The 19,985-nt window shown below is 39.8% G+C and overlaps 1 protein-coding gene across 5 annotated transcripts in view; it reads right to left on the bottom strand.

Annotated features, from left to right (window-relative positions):
* The window catches only part of rbfox1 (RNA binding fox-1 homolog 1), a 55,369-nt gene that overhangs the window by 12,444 nt on the left and 22,940 nt on the right, over positions 1–19,985 (bottom strand). For all 5 annotated transcript variants that reach the window (XM_084570777.1, XM_084570779.1, XM_084570775.1 and 2 more), the window contains 3 exons: positions 17,526–17,655; positions 12,699–12,738; positions 5,097–5,161 (listed from right to left, as the gene is read on the bottom strand). In XM_084570777.1, coding sequence (XP_084426903.1) covers positions 5,097–5,161; positions 12,699–12,738; positions 17,526–17,655 — 235 coding nt within the window. The remainder of the gene's footprint in view (positions 1–5,096; positions 5,162–12,698; positions 12,739–17,525; positions 17,656–19,985) is intronic.

The raw sequence follows: 19,985 nt of genomic DNA, 5'->3' as shown, positions 1-19,985 counted from the left end.
GAATACCTTGACGTGAAACGATTGCCTCTAGGTTTTGCTTTTGCCAAGAAACACATTTATGACAAAACACAACCTAACTCTTTCATTAAAGAGAAGCAGCAACTGTGCTGATTCAGGCTCATCTCAGGTCCAAATCTAGGGTAACAACATCCAGTGGCAGAACAAGGTCAGGGCTGCTGGAGATCACTCAGCATGCACAGACGGTATGCCGGCTATGCTGTTCCGCCACCTGTGTGGTCCCTGTTTCAGATTTTATGTTGGGTTTGCTTCCTGTAGCTTGCCCAGCTAAAGACTAGGCAATTGCTCCTTGGCCCGTGGTTGCGTCATGGACACCAGAGCATGTCCACATGTCACGGGCCATTAATGAAACATGCCACCTTGACTGCCCCGTCCTGTCATAATGTCCATAATCCAGGTAATGCTGTGAGGAGGCATTACATGCTGTTGGGAAGGTTTTGTGCAAACAGGGAGACGATTACGTATTATGTATTGTATGAATTTTATTTTGCCTTTAGTCCTAGCCTCTGCTTGAAACATACACTTCTCTTTGTATATATATAAAAAAAAGAAATACGGTTCATTTGATTGATGATCTTATGTGTCTTATTGAGCCTTCGACAAGGACAAACTAGCTATTTCCAGCTTTGAAGCTCAGCATTGTGACTGTAGCTCCAAACATCACATGCAGGAGGGTGACAATCTTCTTATCTCAACAGCAAATTAGTGTATTTCCTGAGATGTTAAAGTATTCCAATCCACGGAAACAGAATGATATCACAGACAAAGCAGGCTTCGCCCTCGGAGATAAACAGATGGAGCCTGGGCAAAATAAAAAGCGCCGACCCATCCCTATTTGTATTTCGCATCTTGGTCTCTCTTCCTCTTCCGCAAATTATTCTCCCCACTTGCTAAAGATGTGTTAAGATATCTGTGTAGACCAGGAGGAAAGCCAGGCACTTTCCAAGATAAGATTCACAAAACCGTTAGTGTTCGCGGTAATGTGTGTAAGTGTTGATGGGTCAGGAAGCTTGAGCACACAGGTGAGGTGCTTTCTGTTTTTTATATTCAGGCACAAGGATGTTAGGGGTATTGTATTGATAAAATAAGCAGGCCATAGTTAATTCCTGGACTCTGGAGAAGTTCCTGCCCTGTTAAAAGGCGTAAAAAAAAAAAAAAATCTGTGTTTGTCCATGTGTGTGCGTACAGTAATTTGCGGACGCTCAAAGTGCGCTTGCATTTGTCTATCTGCATGAGTGACTGCACTGGATCTACACCGGTTTGTGTGGCTCGAGAGACGGACGGGGTCTGGCCGGGCTTCATAAAAGCAGCTGTTGGTGCTTCCCCTCTGTTACCCTCATGGCAAAAACATGACCCACATGGTGCCAGCGTGGCCCTGCACAGATGGCTACACACTATACAAGGGAACCTTTAATGTCACACCAGACCTCTGTGAAACAGTGCTCTTGTGAACATTTGCCTTACAAAAAAATTCAGGACTGCCATTTCTTTGCAGAGATGGGAGAAATTTGATATGGTTTACCTCTTGAATACATTTTTTAGTTTTATAGAATACTCGTGCAGACCTCAAATACAAAATGATACTGCTGATGCAGTGGTACAACACAATATGCTGGTTTTGTCAGGATAATATTTCATCTTTATACTGTGTTACAACTGTAACTTCTCATGAGCAATACCTGCCAACAGTAGGTACCAGTACTCATTAATCCCAGTCAACACTGCATGGGAATTGGTGTCATTTGCAGAAATCATCAGATGCAACCCTAGCCCAAGCCAACGATTCTTGCCCAGCTAAATGCTCCACTGTGGACTGCATGATAAAATCCTTTGTGGCCTCTACAAAAACACAGCCCAAAAAAACCCCACAAAAAACTCCAAATTGACTCCCAGGGAAGCCTTATTAGGGAATTCAACTGGTTCATTGGAATAGACATTTGGTTTTGGTTTGGTGGGAAGCAGCACTTTCATTGCTCTCTTAGGTCTAAGCTTGATTAGCTCAACTTGTCCCACCCGTCTTCCCTTTCTGAAAGAGCCACTCAGTTACTGCTTTACTAAAACCTGAGCTTACCTACACACTTTATGGCTGACTAAAGTAACGTGACAACCGCTCATGGCATACCCTTTATGTGAGAGACTCCCTTCCCACAACAGAACCTAGATAGACTGGGTTATATGTGCAATTTGGCTTTTTATTGAGTGAAACACATAGACTGTAAAAAAAAAATGGATGCCATGACAGTTCCCCAAATGTGACGACAAAGCATGCTGGGCTCCCCCTGGTGGCTAGCTGCGGTATAGTTCAGAAGCCACACCTCCTCCATGTTAGTGGATGGGACTCAGGCTTTACAAAAAACTAAACACTAAAGAACAAGTCAAAAACTTTGTTACAGGTAGGTAGTTAATATAATGGTGATGTATATCCAAGTGTTTATTTTTAAAAATAAGTTTAATTTTAGTTTATAGTTATTTGATGCTACAGAAACAGGATATGCAACATCATGATCGAGAGCCATGACTTGCCACTAACAAGATTTCCCAAATTCACCTGTGCACTCCTTTTCGAGAGTTGTATTGAGAGTAGAAACTGTTTTTGAAACATTTGAAACCTACAAAATGGTTAGTTTTGCGGTAACCTGTGCTAACCAACCTCAAGGATCTGAGGGATCTTTGCAGTATTTTTCGGTAAGTAAATTTTTTGCGAAGGGAGATTGTTCGTGAATTGATGTCATTAGCTAGCTAGCTAGCTTAAACAAAACTCCAACATAAGCTCTGTGGGGAAAAGAGTTGGCAACCGGTAGTTAGCATTTATAATGTCTGAATCCATAATGCTACTTGTTTTAAAAAAATATAATCCAACCAATAATCTAACCAAAATGCAAACGTGACTGAGATCAATAACGTGGCACCACTCACAGACAATACTGCACAGACTCTGTCTCCAAACTTGCAAGATGTCGGCACCCTATCCCTTAAAGTTTTGCCTCACTTTGCCAAATAGGAGGAATCAGCGACTTGTCCTTCATTTTTCTATGTCGAGGCACTAGAGAGTCACAATTTGACCCTGTTTGGAACAGGCTCCGTTTTAATGGACACTGGACTTGTTCATAACATCATTAAGTGTTTGTTTTGTTTCCCTCCACACGCATAGAGGAACATAAATTAGGGATGAAAGTGTTTAGGCAAGGAGAACAACAGAGGAGAGGAAGAAAGATGAGACCAAAATAAACCTCAGCATAATTATAATTTATATTTTTGTGTATATATAATTAATTATGAATAAATTATGAATTATATAAAGACCAAAACTGTTGTATGTTGCATGTTGTACTTAGCATTGTAAAGCCAGTAGAGGATACAGATGCCCTACGGTGCATTATGAGCCTTCATCTGATTACTATGTGTATCAACATTGGCAGCCGAGTCGTGCCATTCAGCATCAGTTCTCACAGCAATCATACACATGTGCCACAGGAAATGTTTCTCGAGTCACCGCTTATTACTTCCTCCTGTCCCCTAGATTCATGTGCGCGAGTGTGTCACACAAAGGTTTTTAAGAAGTGGAGGACCACTGCTTTAATCTCACGTATCAGTTTCCCCTGATGTGTTCTGAATAAAAGCACCGAGGCAGTGAATAAATCTTCTCCACTTCTAATCTCGGCTCCCCCCTTAATTCTCCCTTGGCAAATATAGTGTCATCATTCATAAGCACGATAGTTTCTTTTCCGGTAAACCAGCTGTATACCTACATCGTCTGCTAAAATATTACCTGCTCTATTGCCTGGAGTCAAAGCCTTGTCTAGAATAATTTGACATCACGCTACTGACTTCGATGAATTGTGTTTCTGCCAGCCGAGATTGTTAATTCAAACTGAGCTTGCAAAAAAAAAAAAAAGAAAAAAAGAAAAAGAAAACGAGTTGGAGAAAGTGAGGCGGAAGATGAATAATGAATCAAAAAGGACAGACATCTGCAAGTCCCATGCAATTATAAACTAAAATTACACAGCCGTGCTTACTAATTTAACACAAATTATTCATTGTGTTATGAATATATCTATTATTAATAAAATGGGGAAGGGGCATATGGGAGATAAAGCACCCTCAAATAACATTTCAGCCCTAGAAACCACTATTTCAACTCCAAGCCCGTTTACAATATTCATTCGTCATATTTTCACCGTTTAACCAGAACTATGATTCTTCGTTTGTGTTTCTATCATTTGCAGAGTGAATTCTTGACTCTAGCTTGCAGTCCAATCCAGTGCAATAGCCTCTTAATAAACCTCCAGTGTTGTGAATTTCTCAGAGAGGTACTGATTCGACTTCACTTCAAGTTTTGAATTTGTGCATTGTGGTGCCGTTGCAATGGATATTGTTGTGCAATATTGAGTCAGGTTTGGTGGTGGGAGACAATATGAACTCTTATGGTTTGGGGTTGTTCTGGTCTAACCGTAGAAATACATGTCAAAGGCTCACAAACAACACCTTTTAGAATGGAGAGTAAATAGCCTAAGAAATGGAGACAAATGTGTTACGATCTACAAGATTTATGGGTAATTCATGGTGCTCTAGCTAATGTAATGTTCCAACACGAAAGCATACTAAGATCTCGAGAAAATGGCATGTTTTTTGTGCAAATGAATGATATATACGCATGACACATACGGATCGGGCTACATTTGTGAGTTTTGAGACTCCTTTCCAGACCCCAGAACCGCAAATGTGGGCTGTGCTATGTATAAATAGCATGCTACTTGCATATTTTGCACATCGTGGGAACACGTTTTAAGCTTTTTACGTGTCGCCGAACGTCGTTAGATAAAACTGCTACTGGAGCACTCCGAACAAGCGTGATTCGAACGGGCGCTGCAGTGTTGGAGGATATAGTCGCACCGTCTTTTGCTGTTTGTGTGCATGACGGGTTTTCGAGAAAGCTGCGAGACTCGATCGGCACCTTATGAACAGACATGTCCGGAATGGACACCGTGTGAAGGTGAATGAAGCCGGTGCAGCCAGGGATGAATGACACCATCCCAAAACCAACCCTCGCTATATGCCCACGACAGTTTGCATCTTACCTGTCACTGTATGCAGCAGCTGTGGCAGCAGTAGGCTGGGCATATCTGTAGGCAGCGTAACCACCCTAGAAACACACACACAAGCAGATAATAGCAAAGTTAATGAATTCAGTGGGATGGGGGGGGGGGGAAACAGAAAAAAAACTTTCTTTCTTGTCCTAAATGCCAAAACTAATACATACCAACGTTATTAACAATTTGTTAATGTGTGTTTAATGCAGAGATAGGAGTCCTACAGCAGATGGTTTGTTCTACATCTGTGAGACTAGAACATAACCGAGAACATAAATACAAAATGACAGGATTATATTTGCCATTAGCTGCTCAGGTCCGCCCGTAAATATAGAAATGCATGTTCATATAACTAGATCCGCATACGTGTGAAATATATTGTCTGTAACAGAATTTAGAATTACCAAGTCCCTCAAATAATTAGGTAATAACACCCAATTGTTAGGGAGACTTGGTAATTATTATAATTGAATATTGTTTCGGGTGACTGTTCACTTAAATTAGATTTTTATTTAAAAAAATAATTGTCTAAAAGCTGTTTCAAACCCAGTTCAACACCGCCAAATATAAAATTGTGGGTAAGATATAATTAATGATTTCTTTACAAGTGTTTCTTATAAAAAACCTAAAAGTGGTATGTTCAATATGGGAATTTCCATGATCAACAACTTTATGTATAGCTGACACAACCCTGATGGAAACTGTCATTCACTCTGATAGTAAGAAGATAAAGAAGAATGATTATGGTTGCAGGTAACTGGATCTGCAGAGGTGTGTGTAAAAATTATAACAAAAGCTGTGAAAAGAAAAGGGGTCATGAGTATGGAGAATTTAAGCATATGGTGTAAACATACGTAACAATCCAGCAGATCAAATGAAACGTGCAAAGAAGTTCAATGGGTAGAACACACACACAAAAAAAAACAGTTTAATTCAACCCAATCCAATAGCCTATGTGTGGATTCAACTTTTCTGACAGTTTTGCTTTGCTTTTGTACCGCTGCATAATCTTCTAAAGCCGGGGGTGAGAGAAACTGTGGCTGTGGCTGGCAACGAAATGAGCTGCTGGCAAAGCCGACAAACCCACAGGCTTGTTTGGAATCACCATCCAGATGCTGACAAAGGCTGCGTGTTTCAAACCAGGTTCAGTCTCTCCTGAGCGCGTTTAAGCCAAAAGCCGCAAGGGTTGTATATTGTATACGGTGTGTCTCTGAGGTCGCGCGGCCCCGTGACAGTGTTTGCATGTGTTTAAAGGTTCACCTAATCTCTTAATGCATCGGTGAGATTAAACCCAGAGCTGCGAAAGAGAGGCTGTTAGACCTCCAAATTTGGCACATTAAGCTCCAGAGCACAGTTGACACTGTATAATATTTAATTGGATGTGAAAATGTCATGGGCATAAGGTATGGAGCACTAACTATCCATGCATTTCTGTATGAATATAAGTATGGAAAATTAAAAGAATATGCTGTGTACAATATTAATGTTATAAGGTGCATTTTGTTTTTATGTGTAGTATTTTGTTGTTTAAGGTTATTTAAAGTCGAAAAACTAATTTTAAAGGTGTACTAGTCCCTTTTTTTAAAATAGATTTTAATGCGTATTTTGTAGCTGTAGCATGTGTGTGGTTTTTACATTTTTATATTTAAAAGTTAGACCGGGGAGTCACATAACTTGGGTCCTTGGGTGAAGGTAATGTATTGTAACTAGTGGTGGGACTTTAACGTGTTAATTGCGATTAATTTATTACAAAAAAAAAATATATATATATATATCACGTTTAAAAAATGAACGTATTTAATAGCAGTTTGCATTCCAAACAACGTGGAACGTTTGTCAGTGCAACATTTCCTGGTACACCGACTACACTGATGCACACGTCAGAGCTCGGCTAACCGCTACCAGAATAGAGGAATCAGGTGAAAGTATGTTGCTAGGACTGATGGAAGGCAAATTTCATTTAAAAAAACTACCTGATGGAAGCCTTGATAAAAGCGTGGTTTTATGCAAACTGTGCAAAACAGAGTTCGCATACCTCTGAAGCACTTCAACCCTACGGTGCCATCTAAATGCAAAGCATGTTGCAGCGAGCACAGAAACCGCCAGAGCCGTTAGCGCTAGCAGACCCGGTCTGAGTACAAACAAGCGGTGTTTTTTTTTTTGTTGTTGCTGTTTTTTTTTACCATTTAAAGTCAATACTGTTCTGAAATGCCACTTTAACTTTAGGTCTGTTCAGTTTTGGCTGGGGATATTTTCTTTCTTTTTCTACTGTTTTAAATTGAAATGCAATTACATGCATTTTCCCAGACATTAAAAGAGCTTGAGTTTACAATATTCATGTCTGGGTCTATTATTTGATTCAGTGAAATCCATTTAAATTAAAAATTGTTGCTTTTGGGGGCAAATATTGTTATGCGATTAAATTGCGATTAATCGGGATTAATTAACTAAAGAGCCTCTAATTAATTAGATTATTTTTTTTAATCGAATCTAATTGTAACTAAAAATTGGTTGAGGAGTAAACCTTATTTTTTAGTTATTCCAAAAGATCTGCATTGTTATGTCGGAACCTGCCTGCACGCATCCTCACAGTTTGATATTACGTCTCCTTCAAATTCACTGTCAGAGTTAATGAACTAATCTTCAGACATAGTGGGGGAATATGATGAGATAATGCAGCGTTAGTTTGAAGGACGTCCTTTGTGAAGTGGCATCTCTGCACTCTAAAATATCTCAGAGACTCAGTAAAACAGTCATAGTGACAGTGTTTACATGCACACTATTAGTTCCAGTTTAAATTTTTGTCCATAGATGGAAAAAAAGGTTAATTTAGCCACTGATTTGAGTTACTGGTTTGTTCATGACCGCTTGCCATGTTTCGTCAATGATGAGAGGGAGGAGCTGGGGCGGAGCGATGGGTGGATCCGACTGGGGACCACTGAGTTGACGAGTCAATTAATCTAGCCACGCCCCCAAACATCACTCCATTTGAGGTAAACATTCAATTAACAATGGAAAATAAAAAGACTACCAGCAAACTGATCAGATCCAGTGACTACATTAATGTTTATAGAATCGATGGTATGATTTGGGTTTTGCTCATTTTGTAATAATAATTGTTCTCGTAAGATAAGAAAAAAAACACTCTTTCATCGTAGTACTGACATTTAATGAATGCTTTTATTATTACAATTATTTCCATTGTTTAGGGCTGCGGTTCTAGATTGGCAGAGGATAACGTTTGGAGTAAGTAGTGATATTTTCTTCTTTTAGTGTCTGCTCACTGCAGTTTACTGGACAGGCTGTGCAAGTCTTACTGAAGCCAGTTTTCGTTTGTCTGAGGCAGTCTAGCTGTAGTAGTGTTTGTCAGCACTATGTCAAACTGTAAGTGCTGACACAATGCTGCATCATGCATGGCAGTGTTGTTCAGTGTCAGCATCACAGGGCCATCTAATACACTCTGTGAAGCCTCCACAGTTTATCTAGCATATCAGTTCCCTTCTCTGCACGTCCCAAGTACAAATTAACAGACCCCAAAGCAGGTGCATGCAAACAAATTTGCATTTCAGCAACTACAATATCACTACGTGATATTTATTACTCATAAACATTGTGCCACTTCAGGAACAATTTTAAAGGATTATATGGCTAGGGTTAGGAGTGGGGACAGGGGAGGGTGGTCCTTCATTGAGATTTCATGATGTGATGTAAAACCCACAATATACTGATATCTTGTTGGTATGTTAGCTTTATGGACATCTGTAATCCCTTTTAGTTCATTGTTTTGGTTTTATGGTCAACAAACTCCTCTTATTAACTGTTTTTCTGGCAGCGGCTGCAGCTTTGCATGGCTGTGAAGCATTTAGCTGCTAAAATTTGGAAGACCTTGAAGAGAGAAAATATTGTCCTAAATTCATCAGGTGGACACTTTTAATATGCCAATATATCAGCTGGATATTTACAGCGTCTGCCATTAGGGCTGTATGACATGATATTATGTAAATACTGTGTTTAAAGTGTGTTCTGCTACCCCCAAGTGGCCAAAGACACATAAGCATGCAGCTTTAATATCAAGGATACGTAAGGTTCAATGGTGTGGTGCATGATAGCGCAGTTTAGCCATGCAAATGGTAAATGTAATGTACATGCTCAACATGCTCCAGAAAGTAACAAATTATTAACAAAATAAAACATATCGACCGCTTTGACACTTTGACGCATACTGTACGTGGCATGCAGGGAAAAAAAAAAACACTGCACGTAAAAAGGAACATACACACAAATGCATATTTCTGAAATGATGAAAAAGCAAGGTGTGGCAATGACATGCAACAAAAGTACCAATTCTAACCATGCACTGAGTCTTAAACCGTGTTTTGCTATATTTAATCCATCTAGTCTTGAAGAGATTTAGCTAAGAGTATGGATTCAGATCAAATGATTTTAAATTGAGTCAGACCAAGACATGAAAACTCTTGGTGATGACACTGTAAAATTTTCACCATTTATAAGTGTATTTTTGCTGCCATATTGACAAAGGTGATTGGTCCATCTAAATGTACGTGTGTTAATACATAATTTTCAACTCCAGGTTGGTTGGATTTGAATTCTGTGATGCGCCCCTAACTAGGAAGTTATGGGATGGGTACCAAGATTATGGGGTAGAGTTCCACTTAAGAGTTCCGGCAATTTCTTATCAAGACTGACGGAAATCGAAAAAAAAAAAAAAACATCTCGAATGAGTCTTCTTCCTCGTCAGTGGCATTAAACGCAATACACTGACGAACCAGTAATGTATTCCAAGTGGCCATTGCTGTGTACTGATGAGAGCAAGTAACCATTTTCCACTCAGTAACTCTCTCAAAGCCCTTCTAGTGACTATCAAAGCTCCACCACGATCCCCATCTCTTCAGCAGGGTCTAACACTAGCTTCTCATCGCTCAGACTACCACCAGTGCATTACCAAGTGGCAGTCAGTCAATCTCCGGTATCCCCAGTCGTCCACCTCTCAAACGCTATGTCGCCTTGAGTTTGCGCCTTTGATAGTCATAGCTTCCTAGCTTCACTTTTGCGTTTTTCAAAGTATACCAGAAGAGAGGCTTCTAACAGAATTTGAGGGTGTAGTCACCCCATATGTATGATCAGATGCAAGTAGTTATATATAATTTGATGCTGTTAACTTTAGATGGCAAATGGCCGAGACACCCCCCGCGATAATTTATTATAAAACAGCTGCACTTCTCACACCCTTTCGCCTTCCACCCTACCATGCCCCGATGACTGACTGAGTGAGTCTGCCCTGACATGAACAATGCATTATTACCACTATAAAGTGTGGAGGCGAGAAAGTGATACTTTGAGTGTGTGATGATGGGCCGTGGCAGGAAGATAAACAGGCCGGCCTGTGTTAGTCACCAGCCACTGTGTGACTGTCACTCCTGACTGAGTGACTAATGGCGACCCTTACAGCCCCGCGTGAATGCGTGTGTGGGTGCAGGTTATGTTTGGAAAGGAGATAAATACCCGGGGTGAATGTGCGTACGGTCGAGTGCTGGCTACACACACACGCACAGTTTCACAGCTTCCAATCAATCACAGGAGCTGAATCAGTGAAGGAAAGTAAGGCCAGTGAGGAATCCTCACCTTGTTTGTCTATCTGTTTTCCCTGCCTTGACACAATGGACTGCACAAAATTGAAAGCATTTAGAATTGGATATTTTTTTAAAAAGTCAGATGTCAAAAATTTTAACAATAGGGTGTATCTTCTGCCTATCTATTTATTATTAAATCAAATTAAACTAATAAAGGCCTTTTCCTACAAAAGTGAAAGCAGGATATAATAAATAATCCTATTATCCAGTAGCTCACATAGTAAAATATTCTAAATGTATATTCCCACAGCAAAGGTGCAATTATTTTTGATAATATTTTGGATGTACATTCCTCCACATAATGGTTAATATTGATCTTCTACCCAATGCTCAACAATACAGCCCTAATAGCCTTGTGTGTATATGTCACTGAAGAATACTATACCATGCCATAACAGTTTTGTTAAAGTGACACTTTATATTGCTTAATTATTTTTATTTGAACATTTGAAGCAGTAAAGAAGGAGTAAATGTGTATACGCTGAATACGCTGCTAAAGTCTTTATTTTTTTTTCAGTAAACATAAACACAGCTTCGGGGCTCTAGATCCCTTTGCTAATGAATATTAAATGTTGTGATTCCAGCATGGCGATCAATCCCTGTGGCAGGGGCATGGGGCTAATGGGGATGCAAGAGGTCGAATGTTATGGGAGCTATCTAAGCACCTCCTCCACACTCTCACACACACACACAACTACGTACACACTGTACATACACACAGTGCTTGTGGTTTCCATTGTCCATTGTGACAGAGTAAGACTCGGCGCTTGGAATTCTGCTTATTAACGACGTGATTTCTCATTTCTGTGAGCCTCAACCTTCTTCAAGGCAGCAGTGGATCGAAAAAAAAAAAGCACATATTTGTCAGTGGGTAGGTGCGTGTGTGTCTTTCGCAACCTTGAAATGCTGAGTTTAAGGACCAGTATGAAATCAGGTAAATTTTTACATTGACTGGGAATTCACATGCTGTTTTTCTTAAATTTCCACATCAGTCTCTTAAGTAACGTATAATTTCCCTTTTATTTATTGTCATCATTATTCTAAATATTTTGGCAATAGTTAGCTAGTAGAGTGAGGACAACCATGCCTCACAGCATTAACCAGTAAAATGTACCTGATTCTTTCTCTATAATACACATCAGTGTCATCGGCGTATTGTCTTATATTTTGAAAAAGTCTACATGCCACTGGGTTAGATAGTTTTTTCTTTTTAAATCAGATGTAATAATAATAATAATAATAATATGCTGACAAGAAATAAAATAATAGGGGATAAACACGAGAAATATATTTACTTTGTATGGATGTAACTCTTTTTATGCAGATGATACCAGTTTGTGTGTCACAGTTGGATTTAATTAGAACACTCCAATACTCTTTTTATACGTATAAAAAATGTGATAGTAGTAAATAGAAATAGTAGTTAATCATTTGAAAATACAAACTAACTGAATAATAAACATAGTTGTATGGTATTCCATGTTTATGGATGATCTAAATTCATCTAAATCCTGTGCTCAGTGTATGGTTCATTATTACATATTATAAAAGTGCACGTAGGCATAAATTGTAGCACCACAGAAAGTGACCATATACTCATCGTGAATAGAGACTAAATTATATATCATATTTTTCAGACTTTCCCTGAAGGGAAATTTATTTTTTACAAAGGTGTAAATGGTTTGTCACCCCGTGGAGGTAATTATGTGTTTTTTGCATCGGTGAAAAACACTTTTATTTGCCATGCAGCTCTAGTCCGTGTTTGTAGCCTATAGTCTCTTAGCCAGGGCTGTGACATGAGCACCTATCCGCTCCCCCAGCTTAAGGTGAAGCCATGAATGATCGCGGGGGGTGAGGCTTGCATATGCGCAGCAATGGGGGCAGAAACCACGGAGATGGCGGTGTAGCATGCAACGTCATACCGGTAAATGATACTTACATAAATATCTGCACCATAAAATCCATCCTGGTAAACAACACTGCAGAGGATGCAAACACAAACAAACAGACAAACAAACACACAATAAAACAAAAACATCCATATTAGTGCATGTTGACATGCAGGCACCGGGCTAGCTAGCAACCAACCCCCATCTCCACAATCCAAAAAAAAAAGAAAAGGGCGTTAACGGGGCAGAGGCAAAGGGGAAATACAGCAGGCACCCCCTCTGCTCTTTAATTGCTGGATAAGGAGGCTGGAAAGGTCCAAAAATACTCAAAAATACCATAATGTGATTTATTTATCAGTTCCAATCAGAAACATGAGACGTATAGTGTTGTTTATATCTGATAACCCTTCTAAAAATGATATGTCTAATTAAAGGTAATGGCTTTGAATGAATGGTGGTTGGTTTGCATTTTCTGTCAACACAGTGGTGAAAGGTTGGTAATTAACATGTATCAATACAATGTTCGCAGCTCTTGTCTCAGGTTAGAAACAAAAGATGGCGGTCTATGCCTACCATTCTCAGCTTGCCATTCCAGTTGTCAGTAATTAGGCTGCACCGTGTAATTGGGAAAACACTGGAAAATACAGTTCTCAGAGCTTTTAATTTTCAAAATAAAGCAATACTCTGTAAAATGTCTCATTCATGATGGCCAGCCACTGGAGAAAAACACATTCTCCAGTTTATATTTACGTATCATGTGCCCAAAAGTATTTTTTTGTATTATAAAGTAGAGATGATTTAAAAACAGCAATTGGGAAGAAATAGGCCGCTCTTAATTCAGAGCATGAAAACTTTGAACTTGTTGTACTGGACTGGAATCATTAAAATTTAACAACTCCTTAAAAATCAAACATAAAATAGTAAACTCATTGAATACTAATTCTTATGCGTATTGCCCGTCTTATAATATCCCTTGAATATTAAGTATTCAATGTCACTTGAATATTTATATCCTTAGAATATAAATATTTACTTTTTCTATAGCTATAGCTACTTTTGACATTCTACTAAAATGCAATGCAGACAATCTAAGGGAAAAAACAAAATAAATCTCTGCGAGTAGCATTCTGGATATGACTCCAGAACATTTCAAGATTGTTGTTAACACAAAGTAAGCATTTCCCACTGCTGCAGCGTCACATTAAAAAACATTTTAAGTGGCAAGTTGACTTTTGTCGTGAAGTTTCCGAGCTCCGAGCCATTCGATTTTTTGGCATTTTTTTGACACCACACTGAGCTGTTACATGAGGAGCTGCGTGCAACAGTCTGCGCAACTTCAGCGAGGTTTGCGGCATAAAATAAGAAACAGCTGCTCACAAGAAATGCCAATTTTTGCCTGATTTGATCTAATCCAAATCTAGAAGAGTACGGAAGACCGACTCTTCCGGTGAGTCAATACCGACTCCTGGAGATAAGGTTGCCATAACAATTTGTGACAAAGACATCGAATAATCCACTTGTATCCTGACCTGCAGTGGAATGCTATGCCTCAACTCTTTTAGTTTCCAATAAAAACGTCTGCAAGTGGATGCCAGCACTACCTTATGATGTAGTTCCATTTAACGTCAAGATCTCCACAGAGGACCAAGCTCCCACTTTCACTTGCCATTAGATTGGTTTCACACCTTGGTGATATCTCTGATAATCAATAACTTCTTAAATGTCAAAATGGCCCAGAGAGCCAGTTCTCTCATTAAAATGTAGTCTGTGGGACTCCTTCGAGCACATTGGCTTATTGATACTATGGGCTGTCATGTCAGGTCCCATTAAAGACATTTTATGAACACACACACACACAGATACCAAGCAAACTCTGTTTCCGAGGTGTGTCACAGGATTTATTTGGAGTCGGCTCACCGCCACTCGAGACAGGCAGTTTTAATAAAAATACATCACGGTCCACATTAATAATTCACATCCGACTGCCACCAGGGCAATTAAGTGGTGCAGCAGCGTTAATGAAAGTACAATCTCTAGCACATATCTCTTTGTCAGGACCGTGCCCGAGTGTTCACCCAAACACCTGTCTTCCTCATCCTACGTGACGGTTCATCTGCCTGCAAGAGACGCTCATTGTGACAGCGTTGTTGGAGGGTGTACATAGTCGTTCCTCCAGACAAATTGCTTTTGTTAAAAATGAGCACCAACACATCTTCTTTGGGCAGAGTGGGTTTCAAAAGTTATTCCATTTCATAAACAAATGATGTATTCTGAGATATTGGTTTCTCCAGAATAAACAAAGAGGCCTTTATTTTGAACAGGCTTAAATTGCCGAAAGACTCACCTCTAATTCTAAAGTCTGTTTTATATTCAAGTGTGAAGTTGCTTTTGTTTAAATTGGCTGTTGATGGCTAATACAAATGCAATACTTTCTGGAGGAAGGATGTGATTTATAAAGATTTTCTCTTGTGTTCTCACCCACATTTTTAACATGCTAATACAACTAATACATTGCATTTCAGTTCATTCCAGGTTGTCATTTTTCCCAACTAGCTCTTAGCAGCTGTCATAGAAAATGAACATTTCCTGCTTGGATGCTTGCTATGCGTAAGATAATGGCAAAAAGTACATTGCCAGAAACAGATTTGTAAAATTTCGCCCCTTTTTATTATTTTCAAAGAAAGGACTGATATGCCTTTGCATTTATTCCTGTTCAGTCACAGCTTATTTGACAGAGAAATTGTTTTTTTCTTCTGTTTTAGTTGAGAATATTACATTTATAAGAACAAAGCCTGCATGGATATATGGTGAAATTTGTTGTAACACTTTCACCATCTATAAATAATCCTTTAAATTTCATGTTGCTGTTAAACTTAAAAGGGAATTACTGTTTTTTACATCCTGGACCTTATTTCTGGCATTAAATACGATCGTTTACTCACCCATATAACTTTGGTATCATTTGGAGTCATTCGGAAGATATTTAGATCCAGTGGAGCGCCACGTATATCCATATAGTGGGAGTGACTGGGGCACCGAAACGCAGCCTCTAAATAACGCATTATCTCCCGCGAAAGTCGTTAATTTCACCAATATTTTGTTATGATACGCTAGTGCTATACCCCATTGAGTCCGGAGTTACCTGTTATCATCATCCGGGGTCTGTAGATTGACCTACTAACCTCTGACCTGGATGATGTCATCTCTGAGCGCCACGCGCACCAGCGACGGTCGGCTTGTTTATCTGTAATTTGCTACTGCTATTTTTTTGCAACATGGCAGAATATTTTTCCAATTGTGAGGTTGTGGACGACAACTTTGTTTATGATGGACGTCCTTACCGTTTTGAGCCAGAGTATACGGATGAGGAGCTCGTTGAAAGGAGGATGCAGAGGCAGAGAGAGGAACAGCTGTTATTTAGAGGCTGCGTTTCGGTGCCCCAGTCACTCCCACTATATGGATATACGCAGCGCTCCGCTGGATCTAAATATACGTCTCCAAATGACACCGAAGTTATATGGGTGAGTAAATGATCGTATTTTATACCAGAAATAAGTTCCAGGTTGTAAAAAACGGTAATTTCCCTTTAACAAAGCAGCGATGGGAAATTTGTTGCGTTCATTGGTCACGCGTACATTACTTGAAAACAATTCAGATTTGCACTGTTTTTATACTTGGATGAGGCGGAAAGCTTGGCGTACAATGGTAACAAATCCCACTTGGAAAAATAAAGGTGCAGGAAAACATCCCATCTGTAAGGAATGATGAGGACACTAAATCTAATTTCATTCATACATGAAACACATTGTTTTGCTCTTATATTGGACCTCATTTAATGATCTCTTTTAATGACCTCCTCTCATTGTGTCCTCTTCGTCTACCTTGATTTTTGGCACTAAAGTGGATAAAAGAAACCTACTGGGCCTCTAAAGGGTCACAGCAACGGACAACTCTTGCATTACCTCGCAGTAACTTTTAAATTTCCTTTGACCCAAGGAGAAAGACTGAGCATTGTTATGGTGCCGTATTGTGTTTTGTAGTGGACCTCCACTGGTTGGGACTGCAGTGAGTGTCAGCGCACCCTAAGCTGTGGTTCACCTGGTCTCTCATTGACAACTACAGAGACTATCACGTCTGCAGTTGTGCTTGTAACAAGCTGTTGGCCACTGAGATAGGCCTTTTAACATTTGTTTAAATTGTGCACTAAATGCATCTGGTATAGTGTTTCTTTAACTGCCAGTATAGCACCAGACCACTGAAAGATAGTCCTCGAAAAATATGCTGTGACCCTTTAAGGGTTCCATGGAATCAAAAGAACAATCAAGCTGCTCTTATCATTAAATAGACTTCCAGCCAACCTCCTTAGTGTCCATTTGCTCGCAGTCATAAAGAGCAAAATAAATAAAACGAGCAACGGAATAATGGTAAATCAGATCTGACTGCCCACAATACCCGGCTCTGCTTAGCGCATCTCCAGGCGCTCAGCCATGGAGAGTCGGCAAGAGCCGCTCCTCGGGCTAGGGAAGAGGTTTTCTTTTCTCTTTTGGCGACTGGATAGACTCCAAAAGCCGAGACAAAGTGGCGAACCTCCAGTTCCACCACGAACACAGCCTCTCTCAATGACACCACAGTACAAGGCCAAATTGACAGTCATTTCCCATGAGCTCGTGCAAAGGCACATGTCTCGGAGCATGCCCGTAGGTTGATTCGGCATGCTGCGGAAGTGGGGGAGTGTGCTGTTGCTGTGAGGGGAGGCTGACATGCACCTCACCACTGACTCTGTGCTGAGTTTATAGAACTTGCCACTGGATAAGAGAAAGAGAAAAGGCCAAAGAGGAAGGAGGGACAATAGGGCAAGAGAAAGAAGGGAGGCTCACCCGCCATACGCAGGGATGTGAGGAGGCGGAGCGGCCGCCCTGAATGTGTTGTACACAGTCCGTCCTCTGCCCCGTAGGTGAGCTCCTCTGTACGCTGCTGCACTGGCTGCTGGGTAGGGGAAACCTGGTACTGGAGACAGATAGCAGAACATGAGGCAAACCTTTTCTGTTGTCACAAAATCCCTGAAAATGTAAGTACACGGTATAACACAAATTGCTCTAAAACTCTAATAGATATTAGAATCCTGAAGAGAATATGTTCAGTGTCCTTACATTTCCAGTTGTTGTGGGAAATGTGAGTGAGGAAAAGAATGTAAGAAGCAAGAAAGAATAAAGAGTGGCAGTGGAGCTATTGCAGTGGTATTGTTATTAACTTATCATTAATCTTAATGGGGGGGGCGACTGACACGAAGCTTAATTTGAGAGCCGGGGTGAGTGAAGGTTGAGAAGGAGATCGAGGTGCCATTTCCAACCCTAATTATACATCTCTTCAAAAAGGATATCTAATAAAATGCTAATAGAAACAGTGAATCATTCATTGACCTGATGAAAAATGGAAGGTTTGAGCCAAAGGATGAGACTTTCTCAAAGAGAGACAAGGAGAGGAGTGAGGCTGGTAATTGTTCCTATTCATCTTTTGTCACCTTGATTTTAGGGCCGAGTGGCCTGGCGACCCTTAAAGTCACACTGGCTCTTGATGTCAGTGAGATGACTCTTCCCACTGCTACTTGACACTGCTGTTAATACTGTCGAAAGGAAAATGAGTGTCTGGCATTTAGAGAGAACATTTTGAGGTCCATTTGGACTTTGGAATAATGACCAGTACTGCTTAAACCGATTGAAAATGTCTTATGTCTGTTCGTCCTAATACTTTTAGGTGAAGTCCAAGTCAAGTCACATAAGGCCTCAAAGGCAAATCGTGAGTCAAAATGCAAGTCAAATTGCTGACCATATGAACATATTTTGTAACCTCACCACAAACAAAGCACTGTTTTTCATTTGTTCTTGAACACCCAAATGTGCAGTAGTGCAACTATGAATAGTAAAAGAAAATAGCAAAAGAAAAAAAAAAATTGTCCACTTTTTGTAACCCTAACAGACAACTGTTTCTGTTTGCTTTATTTAGGCTTTGTGGTTGGGTGCCAATCTGCAGTTTCTCAAGTCTCTCAGTCAAATCACAGCAAGAATTTCTAAATCTATTTTAAACTGACTGTCACCAAAGCCTGGAAGCCACCCTTGCCCACTTCCCTTGCCCACAAAAGTTTTGCGACAGAAAGTTGGTCAGGAGTCACACCGTTGGGAGCTGATTGTGGCGATGCAAGGATCTGCCACGCCAACCAAATCCTTAAAGGTAGTCATACACGTCATCTGAGCGCTGTGGAGTTGGATTTGTTTACAACAAAATTACTCTGATTGGTTGTAGTATTATCCAACTGCTTGGAGAAGTACGTTTTTCTTGGTATTGTTTGAAACACGCTGCATATTGAAATCAAAATGGTGTTTTACCACCAACTGTAAGAGTCTATTTGCAAGGTATGCAGCAATGTTCAAGTTCTCAAGGTGAGAATTAAAACCCACTAATTTTTTTATTTATTCTTCACAATTCATTGCAATGGCACATTGGCTCCTCTCTATTTGGATGCATGTGCCATTGACCATATTGGTAAATTTTTGCTTTACATATGGTCGGACAGCATATTCAAACCCACAGTACATCTATGTTTTCCAAGTGACCTCTTCGTGGCTGCACAAATAAACAACATCTTTTCTTTGGAAGTAAAGGTAGGCGTATTGTGGGATTTACCAGCATCTAACTTTGACACTAGAGACTGTTCACATACAATTTTCGATAAGCAGCCCATCTGTAAATTGTATGAATTAGAAGAAGACATTATGTCCATTATTAGTATTGGTAGTGTAATGATACAAGGCATTGGGGTGACGTTTGGCACATTGGTACTTCTGCATATATACTGTATATATCTTGAAGAAAAAGAATATTTTTCATGGACTGGTTTCATAAAAGGTCTCAAACTAAATCTCATTTCATATACTTTATTCAAATAATGCCAACAGCCAAGTTTGTGACAGTAGTTTGGTCTGTATACCTTCAACACTGCCTGGTGAATCTTAATCTGCTCTGTTATCAAAACACCTTAGCAAATTATCCGCAAAGAAAAAGGTCTATCCTGAATGGTCACAATCATAGCCTAATAAGAACATAGTATCACAAATTTAAAGAAGAAGCATGGAAATCTTATACACCTTCCACATATACATATACAAACACACGCGCACCTTCCCTAATGGCCTTTTGGGTACTTGAAAGGTGAGACAAAGGTAAATCAATACAAAGCCATTTTGTAATTAAAAGAACGCAGGGGTGAATTAGGTAAACGACTGTCTGGAAAAATTGAAAATATTGATTTTAATTTGCAAAATACATTTCATTTATGTCCT

This window comes from Chelon labrosus (assembly GCF_963514085.1).
Source record: "Chelon labrosus genome assembly, chromosome: 21".
NCBI lineage: Eukaryota > Metazoa > Chordata > Actinopteri > Mugiliformes > Mugilidae > Chelon > Chelon labrosus.
The sequence above is the reverse complement of the archived record's forward strand: the minus strand, read 5'-3'. Positions and strand labels throughout refer to the sequence as shown.